Raw genomic sequence first — 14,279 nt, 5'->3', positions numbered from 1 at the left:
GTCATTTGTTTTATCATTCTTTCACCCTTTTGCACATCCTCAAGAGGTGACCTAAACAAATGGTTTGACCTCACATTCTGTATATTCTCCCATTCACCTCAGCAACAGGCAAAGTCAGGACACAACCAAGTTACCTGTGGGGCCTTCTAGAAATGTGCTGGTCAACTTGCATCTAAACTCTAGCACAGACACACGTTAACTGTCAAGATGAACCACAAGACTCAGAATGGGAGCACAAGCAAGAACACTGACTTGCCTTGCCTGTATAGGAGTCTTAGAATGAGGAGGCGGAGGCAAGAAGCTAATCTCCGACTTAAAATTTGTAAAAAGTTATTTCTTCCCTCCTGTGGCTCTGGCATACCCCAATGAACAAGGGGCCAGATCTCCCCCTTTTCCCCTTGATCCTTTCAGCACTGTAAGATGTTGCAAAGGAAGAGACAAGCACGTCTTCTTCCCTTTGAATTACACGCACTGCTGGTGCCCGCAGCCTGGCTGACAGATGTAGAAATCACTGCATCAAAGGCAGTTACAAGTGATGGATGTCTAAAATAAAAGGACAATAAGAACTTATTACTGGAAGTGGGTCTCACCAATGTGCTCTGGGAAACAGAGGATTAAAGATTATTTGACTTCAAATCGCTGTCCAGAGTGACTTGAATATATATTACAGAGAGCTTGCAAAGTAAATAAGCCTGGAGTGGTCAGGAGGATCACCACGCTGCCGGAGCTGTGCAGTGTTTTGTGGCTGCAGGACGTCACTTGGGCGAAGGGGCAGCGGGCGCAGCGCGGCGCTGCCAGGCTGCTTAGCAACGGGCTGAAGGTGAGCTCAAGGCCATGGAGGATTGCGGTAAAACAGACCCCCACTGACCCGGCATTCAGCAAAAGTAGGTCCACAGCCAGGCTGCCCGAGCTGCTGCAAAGCTGCTTGGTTTGTTTTTTTTTTTTTTTAATTTAAAACCCCATTGCATTATTTCATAGAGAATATACAAACAATTCCAGACCTAACTCTACTGATTGTTTTGAAAATTCAGTTAGAGTAGGTCCCATAAAAAGGCAGCATGAAAACTGCAAAGGAATATCCCAGGGTTTACCACTGCATTTTCTCATCGCTGATTTCTAGTTTTAGGGAGGCTTTTCAGAGAGGCTGACACTGACTGATTTCAGGGGGCACACAAGCCTACCCAGGGCAGACTCACAATGGGTTTCTCAATAGACTCTTGCTTTCCAAAAACATTCCAAACCCACCAAAACAATCAGCTTATTTCCTCACCTAATCTTGTCCCAACAATTTCTCAGATTACTTCCTTTCCTAACCTTGCTTTACCTATTTGGTAATCTCAGCTCCTTTCCTCAAATGGTTAAAAAAGGCCATTAGAAAAGGCATTAAAATGAATGGCTTTAAAGATTTTTCCAGTAAGAGTCAGACCCTACCTAGAAGCACATGACTAGTAGCAATAAATTAATCACAAGAGGACTAAACTGTAAATTCTTAATCCAGCACTGTCAGGAAGTGACATTATCAAATCACTTGATTTGGAGTGGAAGAACGTTTCAAGAAGGCATAATCCATTAATTTCACATGAGTATTTGATTTGGAGTGGAAGAACGTTTCAAGAAGACCAGGCATAATCCATTAATTTCACACAAGTAGGAATAAAATCCTTCATAACAGAAAGCAAAAATAAAAGGAATGAGTTGCATGAAGTTCTGCTATAAACAATAGTTACAGCTTCTAAACAAGTCCACATTCTTTGGCTTTCCCTCCCCAGATTTACAAGTTTCTTTTTTAGTTTTAGGAAACTGAAAAATTATTTTAGATAATAATTACCCATATCTGCATTGTTCAAAATTTGTTTCATGTTTCAGTCACCACAGTATTTGCTTTTAATGCAAAGTTTGTTTTTAACAGTTATACTAATGAAGACAGTTTTTGGTTACCTTTTCTCTTCCTCAAGCTGATTGAGAAGCTCCACTTTCTCCCTATCAGCAGCCTCCACCATAGCTCGCAGCTGGTCCATTTTTGCTTCCATCTCCAGTACATGCTAATTAGCAGGAAGAATAAGAACAAAGTCTTGGAAATTTTTTCCAAGTTATGTATCTATATCACAATTTGGTAAAACACAATTTGGTAAAGTGATGGGCCAAGGTCCAGGAATGTTATCATATTCGAATATGCATATAATAGAAGAAGACCATTGCTTATTGAGATGTGTATGGAATTTCAACCAAAATTAGTTAAATGAAATAGATTTGCTGTCTCATCAAGCCAAAGTTCCCACAAGAAGATCTCATAGGTATGGACTACTTTAGTTTTAGAACACCATGTCTTACTGCCAGACCTTTTCAATAAGAAAACACATTTTTGGAAATTAAGTCAATTGTCTTAAAGCTTCTATCTTAAGAACACCACCACCACTCTTACCCGATCGTGTCCATCGCGAACAAGTGCTAATTCCTGCTCTATTTCCCCTACGTGACTGGTTGCTTTTGCAACTTCTGCCCTCTCCAGGTCCCTTTCTGCCAGGAGTTGCTCAATGTGCTGCTGCTTCTCCTTCAGTGCCTCCTGCAGGGCTGTGGTGCCAGAAATTTTTCTTGCATATCGGGAGGATGTTTCTGTCAACTTCACAAAGTAAATACATTAAAAATCATTCTATATCACATGAAAACCAGGGATATCTCCAGACTCCACAAACATTGGGTTAGTAAAGCAAATGCTTTCTGTAACCTACTGTACCCTCTCCTTTTACATTTAAATTTCTTTATTTTTTAGAATCTAACAGTGGTGATAACATGTGTAGTGAGACTGCTTGGTATCAATAAGCAGGTAGTAATGTGTAGGGGACAGAAAGGCTGAACTGAAAACAAAAGGCTGGAGTCAACTGAAGTTGTGCTTGGTAGGTTCCACAAAGGATTGTTCATTATGTTTCTAAGTGTCTGTGCTGCTGCTTCTCCTTCAGTGCCTCCTGCAGGGCTGTGGTGCCAGAAATTTTTCTTGCATATCGGGAGGATGTTTCTGTCAACTTCACAAAGTAAATACATTAAAAATCATTCTATATCACATGAAAACCAGGGATATCTCCAGACTCCACAAACATTGGGTTAGTAAAGCAAATGCTTTCTGTAACCTACTGTACCCTCTCCTTTTACATTTAAATTTCTTTATTTTTTAGAATCTAACAGTGGTGATAACATGTGTAGTGAGACTGCTTGGTATCAATAAGCAGGTAGTAATGTGTAGGGGACAGAAAGGCTGAACTGAAAACAAAAGGCTGGATTCAATTGAAGTTGTGCTTGGTAGGCTTCACAAAGGATTGTTCAGTATGTTTCTAAGTGTCATTTGCATTTAAAAAAAAAAGAAAGGCATCCTTTTTGATCCTTAAAAATATTGTGCCTCTAGTTTCCAAGTCACCATCTTGGGTCAAAACATAATATTTCCAAATGCTCTACCAAAAGCTTTTGGGACTCCAAGTAGCATTTTGCACCTCTACCATGGGAATAAAACATACAGGATCAAAAGCATTTACCTTGACTCAAAAAGCCAGCCTCACAGCTAAAACCTTGTGAAGAACAATTGGTATTCTGTTAGAACATACATTTATATCATTTGGAATTAAATTACTTCTGGAAAAAAAAATCTGAAATATTAAATTTATAGATAAAAATTAATCACTCTGGAGAACTATAGCTAAAATGAACCTTATGGTTTTCCTTGACCTCGCATGATTCTCTGCTCCACTGAATGGAACCTGTGCCAGTGAAAATTCAGCATGGCCCTGTCTTCTACTTCCTCAAGAGCTTTTGAGCTAGAAGGGAAAGTAAATAAACTGAAATTACGTAGTAAAATTGAACAAGAGTTGTGAAAACAGCAAAAACTGAACCAAAAAAAAAAATCTGATACAGATAAAAACTGACTTTATGCTCGACAGCTCAGAAATTTGTCCAAGTGGAAATTACATCACAGTTCAAGCCTTACTTGAAACAAAACCCAATAAACAAAGTCTTTCTCTTCTGCTATGTTAACCTTTAGCTCTGTCAAATACTATTGCCCAAGAATAGGAGCATATTCCTTCCACGATCCTTGCAGAGATCAAAATGTTGAAGAATAGTTGCCATATACAGCCTGGAATGCTGGCATTGGACAACATCCCCAGCAGAGAGCATAGCTTGGGTGTACTCTCCTGTGTTCACAAAAACACACTTCCCCTTCTGTTACCACGACTGCTCCACGATCTCTCTAACTTGTCTACTCATGGCCCTGAATGACACATCTACAACCCATCGCAAATGCTGCATCAAGTGACTCAAAAGGCACGAGATGGAATAAATCACCTTTCAATTGACGCTTAGAATTTTTTCAGATCCTCTCTGTTTCTTGCAAATATCTCATTCCAGAACATATTGCTTTTTAACAATTGTGGCTCTTCGAATCAAATGACTTAATTCCCAATTCCAACAGAAATCCAAAAGACTTCAGAGAAATGTCAACTTCCTTCAGACTTGGCAATAAATACAAATTGCAACAGGCAGCCCTCTTAAACCATTAGATCACCTACTTTGACAGTTGCTTTTCTTACACAGGAAGAAGAAAACAGCAACAGCCCCAAATAGCTGAGAAGACTATGTAGGAGCTCAGCAATTTCCAGATAAATTATAATTTTCCTAGAAACTGGAGGAAGAAAAGTCTGCTCTCTTTGTGTTAAAACCAATTTCAGGAAATCCTGTTTCTTCAGCAGCTTAACTTTTAAAGAAAAAGTGTCAGAATTATTTTGACAGTCCTTTTAACTTGGATGGTAACCAAGTGCTCATGTTATCTGAGAAAAAGAGTTGGAAGAAAGCTGGAATTTTAATTTCAGAAACAATGGATTACAGTAGGTTTATAGTCTATGGCCCAAAAGAGGCAGAAGCCCTGGGGCACAACACAGAGGCAAAATAAGCAAATGTATTGTATACATTTACAATGTGTAACTGTACTCTCTTGCTGCTTAGAGTCTCAGAGCACATCAAATTAGATGCAGAGATCCATATTGATGCTTCACCACCAACTCTGCCCTGGATGATGTCAATGCCCCAGATTCAAACTAGGGGGCACTCAGCAGCCAGAAGTGCAACTTCCAGAACGGATTAGGTAATAAACTCCCACTGTCTGTGCCAAATCAATAAAAAAATCCCTTACGCTTTCTGTGATCAGGTATTAACCCTGTTGCCCTGACCAACTGTTGACCTCTGCTCACTCGTAATCTGCTTCGGTTTTGAAGGAGCACAGCAAGTCACCTCCTCATTCCACACCTGCTGGTCAGTGGGACAGTGTGCCAGCTAACCAGCTCCCACTCAGTGGGAACAATCTCCTAATTAGATGTATTTATGTTCTTTGGTTTAAAAAAAGGAAGAAAAAAAAAAAACTAGGGTGACTGTGGAAAAACCTAATTATTTCTATGCTTTTAATTGCCTTAAAAGAGAGACATTTTAAAAATTCAGCTTTCCCAGAAGATTTCTGCCACAACCCAAGATTAGGACATTTATGTAACAGTAACTTCACAAGAATCCACAGTAAGTGTATTAGGTGGAATTAGTACTGTGTTAGAATTCACCTGAGCCACTGCACTTTGCAACATTTAGTCTTTATGAATTCATAGGATCAAAACCAAGTCTAAAAGAAAAGAAAGAGGCTTCTCGTCAGCAAAGACTTGACAATTGCTACTTCTGTATTTCTCAGCTGACAGTAAAAGAAAACCTTTTACATTTTAGACAATTTGAAGCTTCCTGCTTAATGAAACAAGTTTGAGCTGGGGAAGCTTTCGTGCACAGCAGGGGCTTCTCGTCAGCAAAGACTTGACAATTGCTACTTCTGTATTTCTCAGCTGACAGTAAAAGAAAACCTTTTACATTTTAGACAATTTGAAGCTTCCTGCTTAATAAAACAAGTTTGAGCTGGGAAAGCTTTCGTGCACACCAGATCCTCAAACACAAACCCCCTATGACAGAGGTAGTGTAAGGAAAATGATCAATTAAATGGAGATTCCAGTCAGAGAACACTGATGCCTTTTCAGTTTGACGGCATCACAAGCCCCTTTCTTATTGCAAAAACTCAGTTAGCCCGAATTAACTGGGTAAGCTTAAATAGTCAAATACTCAGCTACTCTTCAGGGCTAGCTAAGATTTCCTTCCACCATGCATGCTTTGAATGAAAAAGACAGCACAATTAAATGTATATCGTGCTCTCGCCGAGATCTGTTCTAGACTCAATTTATGCAAGTAAATCACAGGCAAGTGCCACGTGGATTCCTGTTTGGGAAGGTAAAGCATGCAATAGAAAAAGAAGCTTACTAGTCCTGTACGGCTGGGCTTGCTGCTTACTGAAGAGGCCACGGAACTGAGAGAGCTGAGGGAAGACGCGCTCGGGCTCCGTTTCAGGGCTGTGGGAGTCGCAACTACTTTCCGCACCGTTGTCTTCGCTTTGGCTGGTGTGGTGGATGGGAATCCAATCTTGGTCACTTTGTGGACTGGAGCAAACAAACCGTATTTTGGCTGGCACTGAAAATACCTTTAAAAAAGCAAAGCAGGCAGGTGAGAGTACTAAATTAACTTCGGTCTTTTCAGATACACGGTCTGGCTTCACAAAGAATTCTACATCAATAGTCTAAAAGTATTAAAGGGGTGGGTAACAGCTGGTGACAATCTAATCTACATTAGATTGCTTTTTTTTTTTAACACTATATTTGGAAAGGGGACTTTGAGAAGCTGAAACAGCATGATTATATCAGACTGCAGATATTCAATAGAGTAAACTCTTGAGCTAAAGCTGTTTCCTAAAAATTCCATTCAGATTCAAAATTTAACATGCACAGCTTTCCTCTTCAATACATCCCTCTGAGCTACCAACAACAAATGCAATAGCCGAGAGTTAAAAATAAAAATCTGATGTTAATTAAATCAAGTAGTTTTACATTTGATTACATATATACCTACTGAGGTATGCATATTTGATTATACAGAACATATCTTTGGTATAAACAAAAGCACTTAAAATTTGAAATTGTGATCACCTATGCAAAGCATATTTGATTATACAGAACATATCTTTGGTTATATATAAACAAAAGCAACTTAAAATTTGAAATTGTGATCACCTACGCGAACATGGCACAATCCTTGTAAAACCTCTCTTTAATGAGTTAAAGGACAGTTCCTTATACCAAATGAGGAAGAAAGTTAAACATTAATGTATTCTAAGTGTGACTTGTTGGAGGAAGCAGCTATACTGTTCCCGATCTTCACAATGAGACAACTATTGGTAAGGAGGTCCCATTTCCTGTGATGCAGGAAGATCTCCCTTAAGTTCACCTATTAGATACCCAGAGATATTTTCTTAACTGAGCATTCATTCCAAGCTGAGAAACCAAACAGGCTTTCAAAAAGCAGGAAATTGTGTTTCCCATTACCAGTCTATGAATAAAACTCACATGGGAGTAGGAGAGATCAACTAATCCCATGAATGTGGGGTTGAGGCAGACTTTCAGAGGTGTGTAGGCGTCATAAAATTCAAATCAGTGTCTAACAATCCCCCACCACCACCACAGATAGTCAGGTTTACAGCCGAACTACTTCCCTTGATATAAAGTTTCATGTAAGAAAGTGGAAAAAAAAAAATAAAAAAAATCAGAATATAGAGATGCAAAATCCTTAAGGCGGCTGCTACCTGATGATAGACTAACCTTGTTCCAGCAACAGCTCCATCATTCTTTCCCAGAGGTTCATCCAGTTCTACTCCACACCATTCTCCTTTAGCAAAGTCAGTTTCTCCCAAGAAACGCACAACTCCGGCTTTTGTTCCACCAACCTGAAGCAATAAAGACACACAACTGAATTTCATACAGTTCCAAACTAAAATCCCAAATACAGCATAAAAAGCTTTCAGTGTAATCATGTTCACAAAGCACATTAATGAATGATGTGACCAGTTCTTATTTCAAGCTGCATATTCTTTTGCCTATGAGTTTGTTATAAAGTGTTGAACAGATCTTCAGAACCGAATTGTTTACAGAAGAAGGGGGGAAAAAAGGAAATCACTTCCCTAGTATTTACTTCTATGCAATTCAGTATTCAGGATGTTTGTCATGATTGAAGGCCACAATTCTATTAGATGACTTGAAATGTCTATAAGGTTAAAAATACATTTAACAAGACTCAGTACAACCACTGTACTGCAATAAGATTTGTACTATAGTTTCACAGAAATTTTTACCAGCAAATAAGGATTTCTAAGAACTGCTTATTTCTTATTCTAATTCTGTGAGGAAAAGTAAAAGAAATGAAACAAGAAAAAAAGTCTTTCATATTTTCTCTAAGGAATAGTTCAGCTAAACTACATAGTACAGCTCTCTTGCATTTCAAAGAACTGATATAAAGCATAAGGCATAACACTGCAAAACTGTAGATGCAAATGGCTATTTGAATTCTTGGGGAGGAGGGAATTATTTTTTTGACCTTCTCTGCACATTTTTTTCTTTTAAAAACAAAACAACACAACACTCCTCAATGGAATATTAGAGATCAGTTGTTTTCAAACTTAATATATTAAATCTTTACAGCCATTCCAATTAATTTACAATGTCTGCAAGACATCACTTTTTATAATGCTCAGGAAATTAAGTGAAGAAGGAAAAGGTGTTCAGTGTTGCTGACACTTGCCAAGAAGGGCCACAAGCCAGAACTGCAGGACCCTTGCAGGTCAGAATGACAACATGTTGTGTCCTATTTGTGTGAAAATCTGTTCAGCCTGTATCTAGCATTACAAAAACAAGCAAATGTTAATGAAAAGCTCTTCAAAAGATTCACTGAATTCAACATGGACATTTTGAGGGCCTCAGGTTTTTTTTCCACTTGTGTTTTCCAGCACACATTATACAATGCTGAATATTCTGTAGCCTTGGTAGAGATGTACCCTGCTAACGCAGACTGTAATTTCCCTTTTTATATACTAAAAAGTATATTAGGATGTCATATAATTTTTACATTAGACTTTTTGGAGGGAACTTCCCAAGACAACTAGAAAACAAAAAGCTCCTTGTACCATAAAGGTGAGTGACCACAGTACACTAGATAATTCATATTAATACATTGGGAAGTGTTCACACAAGAGGTTAACTGTGAGGAATCTAGGAACTGGGGACATTATCTTGCATGAGAGCACTAAGTGTCCATGAAGTACTAAGTTAGTGCACAGCAGCTTCCCCACGCATTTGTACTCCAGCTTCTGGCTCATCAACTTCCCAGGGCCGACAGCTCTGTGAGCAATGCAAGGCTTCAGCTGGTGAGCAAAATAATAAAAAAATTTAAAAAAAAACCCCACACAAAAACCCAAACTTAATCCACCACAAACCGGATAAGAATAATTAACCCTTTTTGATATTACCAAGATGAGAAAAGGCAACAGACGTCTTGCGTCCATATTTAAGGTGGCAGTTCCCTTCTCAGTCTTGAAACAGCATTTAATCTGCAAATTACCTTTACATCTAGCTTTAAATGGCACTGTATCAAATTATTATTCTCCATGGAATAAAAATACACAAAGTTTACAGCTCTCATGGCTCACCCTAATATAGTAACTAGTAGAACGTTTGGTATTTGGTGTTCTTGGCAGAGAACAGGCAAACTTCCCCTCTCGAAAAACAAGCACGAGTACTGTCTTAGAAATAAAGAAACATAACTGGCCAAAAGAGTCACATCGAATCTAGATCCCTCCATGGCACCGTGGTGAACAGAGAACACATATAATTTATTAAAAGTATTTCCTTGGAAGAACTATCCCTTAAGTTGACACGTTATTCACCCTCAGACATAACCCACTTTTTCTAGAGGATGAATATCATTAACTTAAGTACAAACTCCAAAGAATGTAACTGAGCAGCATGAGACAAAAACACGCACTTATCTGGGCGATCAGTCCATACTGGGTCTACCAGCTTGTCCTCCTCCTTATTCCTTTTTTAGCAAGTTTGAGTTTTTGGGGGGATATGGGGAGCGGGGAGGGGGGGTGGTTTTGATATTATTTTTTTTCTATAAAGACAAATTTGGAAGACATCTTTAAGTTTTAAAAGTGGCCTGTTCTCTATGTACTGTTTCCCTACTCAATTTTGTACTGTTGTCTGCCTGAATCAACAGAGTTAAATCAAAAGAAGCTGTAAAAAACCCATTAAAGAAATCAGACAGGAAAGCCACAACAATAGCCTAGATAAGGAGCATCCCTTCAGAGACAATAGTCAGGTTTGTGGTTGCACAGAGGGATTCCTCAGCTCTTTAGCCCAGGTCAAGGAATTTTATTGCAGTTTTGTTGAGTGGTGAGGCGTTTTGTTTTGGTTTTTAATAAACAACCTAAGTCAACTACCAAAACACACACAGAGGCACAAAAACCCATTTTCATAGAAAGGTACATGTGATACGCAAGGTAAGAGCTATCTGGAACACTGCAGTGGAAAGGGATAACTAGATGTGAAGACTCCCAGAGACAGGAAAAACTATTGCAATCTGTTCCCTCCAGGTCAAACTGCAGATAAACCTCTAGGTAACTCACTCTAGCTCCCGGAGAATATAGATTTAACTTCATTCCTTTTTGTTTCATATCTTGGCCCTGCTCATTTCCCACACCTGGGTAAAAAAAATGCATGGCATTTATTTTGAAGAAATTGCATCCAAATCATGAACTGGGAGCAACGATGCAGTAGAAAAGCTCTGGCAGTGCCCAGTGCCATTGGACCCGCTACAGCCATGGCAGGGGACGTGCCTGGGACCACAACCCAAGGCCCGGTGAGAGGGAGCAAATGGAGGAATCTGAGAACATATGGGGATGCACAACATGAGATCCCCCGGAGAAACGGCGACGTGACTAGTCTTGTAACCATGGTACCAGGGTTATTTTAAAACAAGATGCAAGCAAGAATGCCAAGGAATTTTTGTTGTTTTTTTTTTCCCAAACCTAGTCAAGCTTCTTCGAATAACCGGCTACTACATTTCTGCTTTCTGCAAATATTGAAATGTGTATCCTCACCAATAGCAGGAATCAGAGCACACTGTGGGAGTAAACTGCTCATAGCATCAACCAACGCCTATATATGCAGTTTTGCTCAGTTTCAAGCAAAAAGCCTTCTAAGTTTTCAGCTTTAAAGACAGGGTCAGCATTGCTCTATAAATCCTGAATCTATTGAAGACTCAGAGTCACACACAGACACCTGCCTCAAACAATATAATTATCTCCAGCTGCAATTAAGTACTTTGGATGTGTCAACACACCCACCTTGAGAGCATTTAAGAAAATAGTCACTTATTCCCTTGGTAGTACAGTGTGAGATACTGCTGCAGAACGCAGTATAGTAAAGGCTTTTCTAAGCATAAAAATTGCTGTACATACACAGACTTACACTTAGTGCTCCAAAGGGGGAAAAAAGATGAAGACATGATTACACTAAACTGTATATGCCATTATAAAAAAAGAATTGTACTTATAGGATTATAGCATTTATTATAGAATTACAGAAAAACTATTATATAAATACATAGTTATAGCAAAAAATGTAAAAATTATAAATAAAAACATTCCCAAAAACCTAATTGCATTTGCCAGTGGATCTATTTCCCAGTACTGCATGAAGGACTAAAAAAAAAAAAAAAGAGAAAAGAAAAAGCCCAGTTTCTAAAAGAAACAGGAAATTAAATTTATTAAAAAGTTTCTAAAAGTTATATGGAAAGATGGGGCATCACTACCACGAAGACAGTTTTCCCTGACCTTCATTCATGCTAAGGCAGGTCACTAAATAATAGATCAGAGAAAAGAGCTGCCAGACCTTTTTTTAGTTGGTTATCACACTCAATATAGTCAAGCTGTAAAATATCAAGCAATAATACGCCAGAGAATCTAGGTTAGGCTATGGGTCATCGCGGGGTGATGAAATTTGCTTGGAATTCACTAGTGTTACATCAAACACATGGGAAAAGTTATTAAGCTCCATTTATCAAACTATAACTAAGCATACGTTAATTTGCTGCAATGTAAAGTGAAGTAGCAAAATGGGTCTGTAAACCTGAAGCAGTTAAAAACTTCCTGATTAAGGCACATTGGGATGAGCACGTCAAACAGTGAGAACCTTTGCAGAGCTGCATTTCCAAAGATAAGAAGAAATAGGAAACAAATAAACCCCTGTAATCCATTAAATAAAAAAAGAAAAAAGAGATGGTCTTAAAACGGAGGCTGCTATTTAAACTAGTCACTGAAAAATAGAGATCTCTTTGAAAAGAGGATAGCCACTGTCTGAAGCTTTGTCAGCAGAACAGTATCACTTACTCAGACCAGCTGAGCGGAGTTAAAAGGTGAATAACAATTGCTCTGTCTCCCCTTCTGCCTGAGCACTTAGTTATGGTGACTCTTGAAAAACATCACTTGGATATTTTCTGTGTTTGTCACATAGACCAGGCATTTTCAGAACCGTTCAAACCACCGCATCTGTAATATGCAACACTCGGAAAAAAACCAAACATCCAGACACACAAACACCACTTTTGAAAAACCCGGGATCTACTAATCAGAATCTTTTTCCTCTTGTTTCTCAAAGTTTAGAGGAACCATTTCCAGCTGGCAAAAGCAACTGTATTTAATTGATTTGCTCACCCATTCAAGGCCAGAGGGAACCATCAGATCATCTCCTCTGGCTCTCCTGAAACAGGTCTTTACATCTCACCCAGTTACATCTGTAATTAACCCTCTAACTACACTGACCTAAGCCATATGCATTGATGTTTTTAGATCAGAGCTGATATCCATCAGAAAACATGCTTCCACTGACAGTCTATTTTCATAGTTAATCACTCCATTGTTAGAAACAGATTTAAATTTGAAATAAAACAAATTTGACTGTGGCTTCTAGCCACTGACTCTCATTATACTTTTATTTAGAAGATTACAGAGCTCTTCAGCAACTGGCATTCACCACGCAGGAACACACATGTTTTAAGCAAGAGACCTCAATTTTTCCCCTCATAAATCAAACAGATCGAGTTCTTCAAATCTTTTATTGCAAGATACTTTCACTTGCTTGAGTCATTTTGCAGCTGCGTTCTGAATTCTCGCCAACGTTTCCAATGGGCTTTTCAAATAACTAAGGACATAACTACACAGAGTATTTGAGTACCGACCAAAAGCACAGTCAGCGCTGCTCAGAGCACCACATATTTTCATTGATCCTTCTGCCACACCAGCCCACAAGCTCCTCTTAGTACCTTTAACTCCTGGATCTTCTTCCATCTCTAGTCCCTCGAGCAGACAGACGGCTGTTACACAGCTTATGGTCTCCTCTTTGGCTTATAAACTCTGCCATTGAATGCCAAATGCAACCAACTGCCTGGCCTGCTGGAGATGAAACAGCAAGTCCCTCTGGAATGCTCCATGCATAATGTTATTTACCCCTCTGCCTGGATACTTCATCAGGAATGATTTACAATTACCTCCAGAGCATGGATCAAAGCGCTGAACAGCATTAGCACTAGATTAGCCCAAAGCAAAACCACACTAGTGACACCATATCCAGTGGTGGTAACCAAGAGAGGCACTTTGTTTTAAGGAGGGGTGGGTGTTTGCCACCCATTGCTCAGTTCTTAAACATATCAATAAAGCCCAATGCTAACTTTAAAGTTGGACTGTTAGTATTCAAACTAAAAGAAAATAAAAATAATCACACCACACTAGAGTTTCATAGAAGGAAGCAAAAGAAGTTTGACAAAACTGCCATGCTTTAGTTTGTCAACATCTGGTTCCTCTGACAGTTTTTGCCTGTCCTTTTCTTTTTCTTGATGCTAGACAGTCTACCTCCAGATTATTCTACTTATGATGTGCAATAAAGCACTCACACACAGTGCTATCACACAATCCTTCACTTCCAGAAGAAAACAGCTTAATAATTAAAAAGAATGTGCTATTGAGACTCAATTCATTCCATCAACTCATTCAGTCACAAGGGAAGTAATACAAAAAACTAACAGCAATTCCACACCACGAAAGCCACACGTGAATTTGCCACCACAAAAAATAAAAAAAAGCAAAGGTAAAGACTAAAGTAAGTAAATAAATAAATTGTTCTTCCACCCATCCTGTGTTGAAATGATCAAGGACAACGTGTTCCTGGAGATTAGTCCTCTCGGGAAGGCAGAGGGAGGCAGAGAGTCCACACACAAGAGGAAAGGGAAAAAAAAAAAAAAAGGAACAAGTCTTGCACGAACTATTAACAAAGCACGAG

At 38.9% G+C, this 14,279-nt stretch overlaps 1 protein-coding gene across 1 annotated transcript in view; it reads right to left on the bottom strand.

Annotated features, from left to right (window-relative positions):
* Positions 1-14,279, bottom strand: part of CLIP1 (CAP-Gly domain containing linker protein 1) — a 61,142-nt gene that overhangs the window by 39,122 nt on the left and 7,741 nt on the right. The window contains exons 3-6 of the mRNA XM_014962927.1: positions 7,713-7,837; positions 6,325-6,541; positions 2,423-2,620; positions 1,939-2,042 (exon numbers count right to left, since the gene is read on the bottom strand). Of these exons, the coding sequence (XP_014818413.1) occupies positions 1,939-2,042; positions 2,423-2,620; positions 6,325-6,541; positions 7,713-7,837 (644 nt within the window). The remainder of the gene's footprint in view (positions 1-1,938; positions 2,043-2,422; positions 2,621-6,324; positions 6,542-7,712; positions 7,838-14,279) is intronic.

The sequence above is a fragment of the Calidris pugnax genome, unplaced genomic scaffold (assembly GCF_001431845.1).
Source record: "Calidris pugnax isolate Ruff unplaced genomic scaffold, ASM143184v1 scaffold32, whole genome shotgun sequence".
In the NCBI taxonomy this organism is placed as follows: Eukaryota; Metazoa; Chordata; class Aves; order Charadriiformes; family Scolopacidae; genus Calidris; species Calidris pugnax.
Note: the sequence above shows the minus strand (reverse complement) of the source record. Positions and strands in the feature narration are given on the sequence as shown.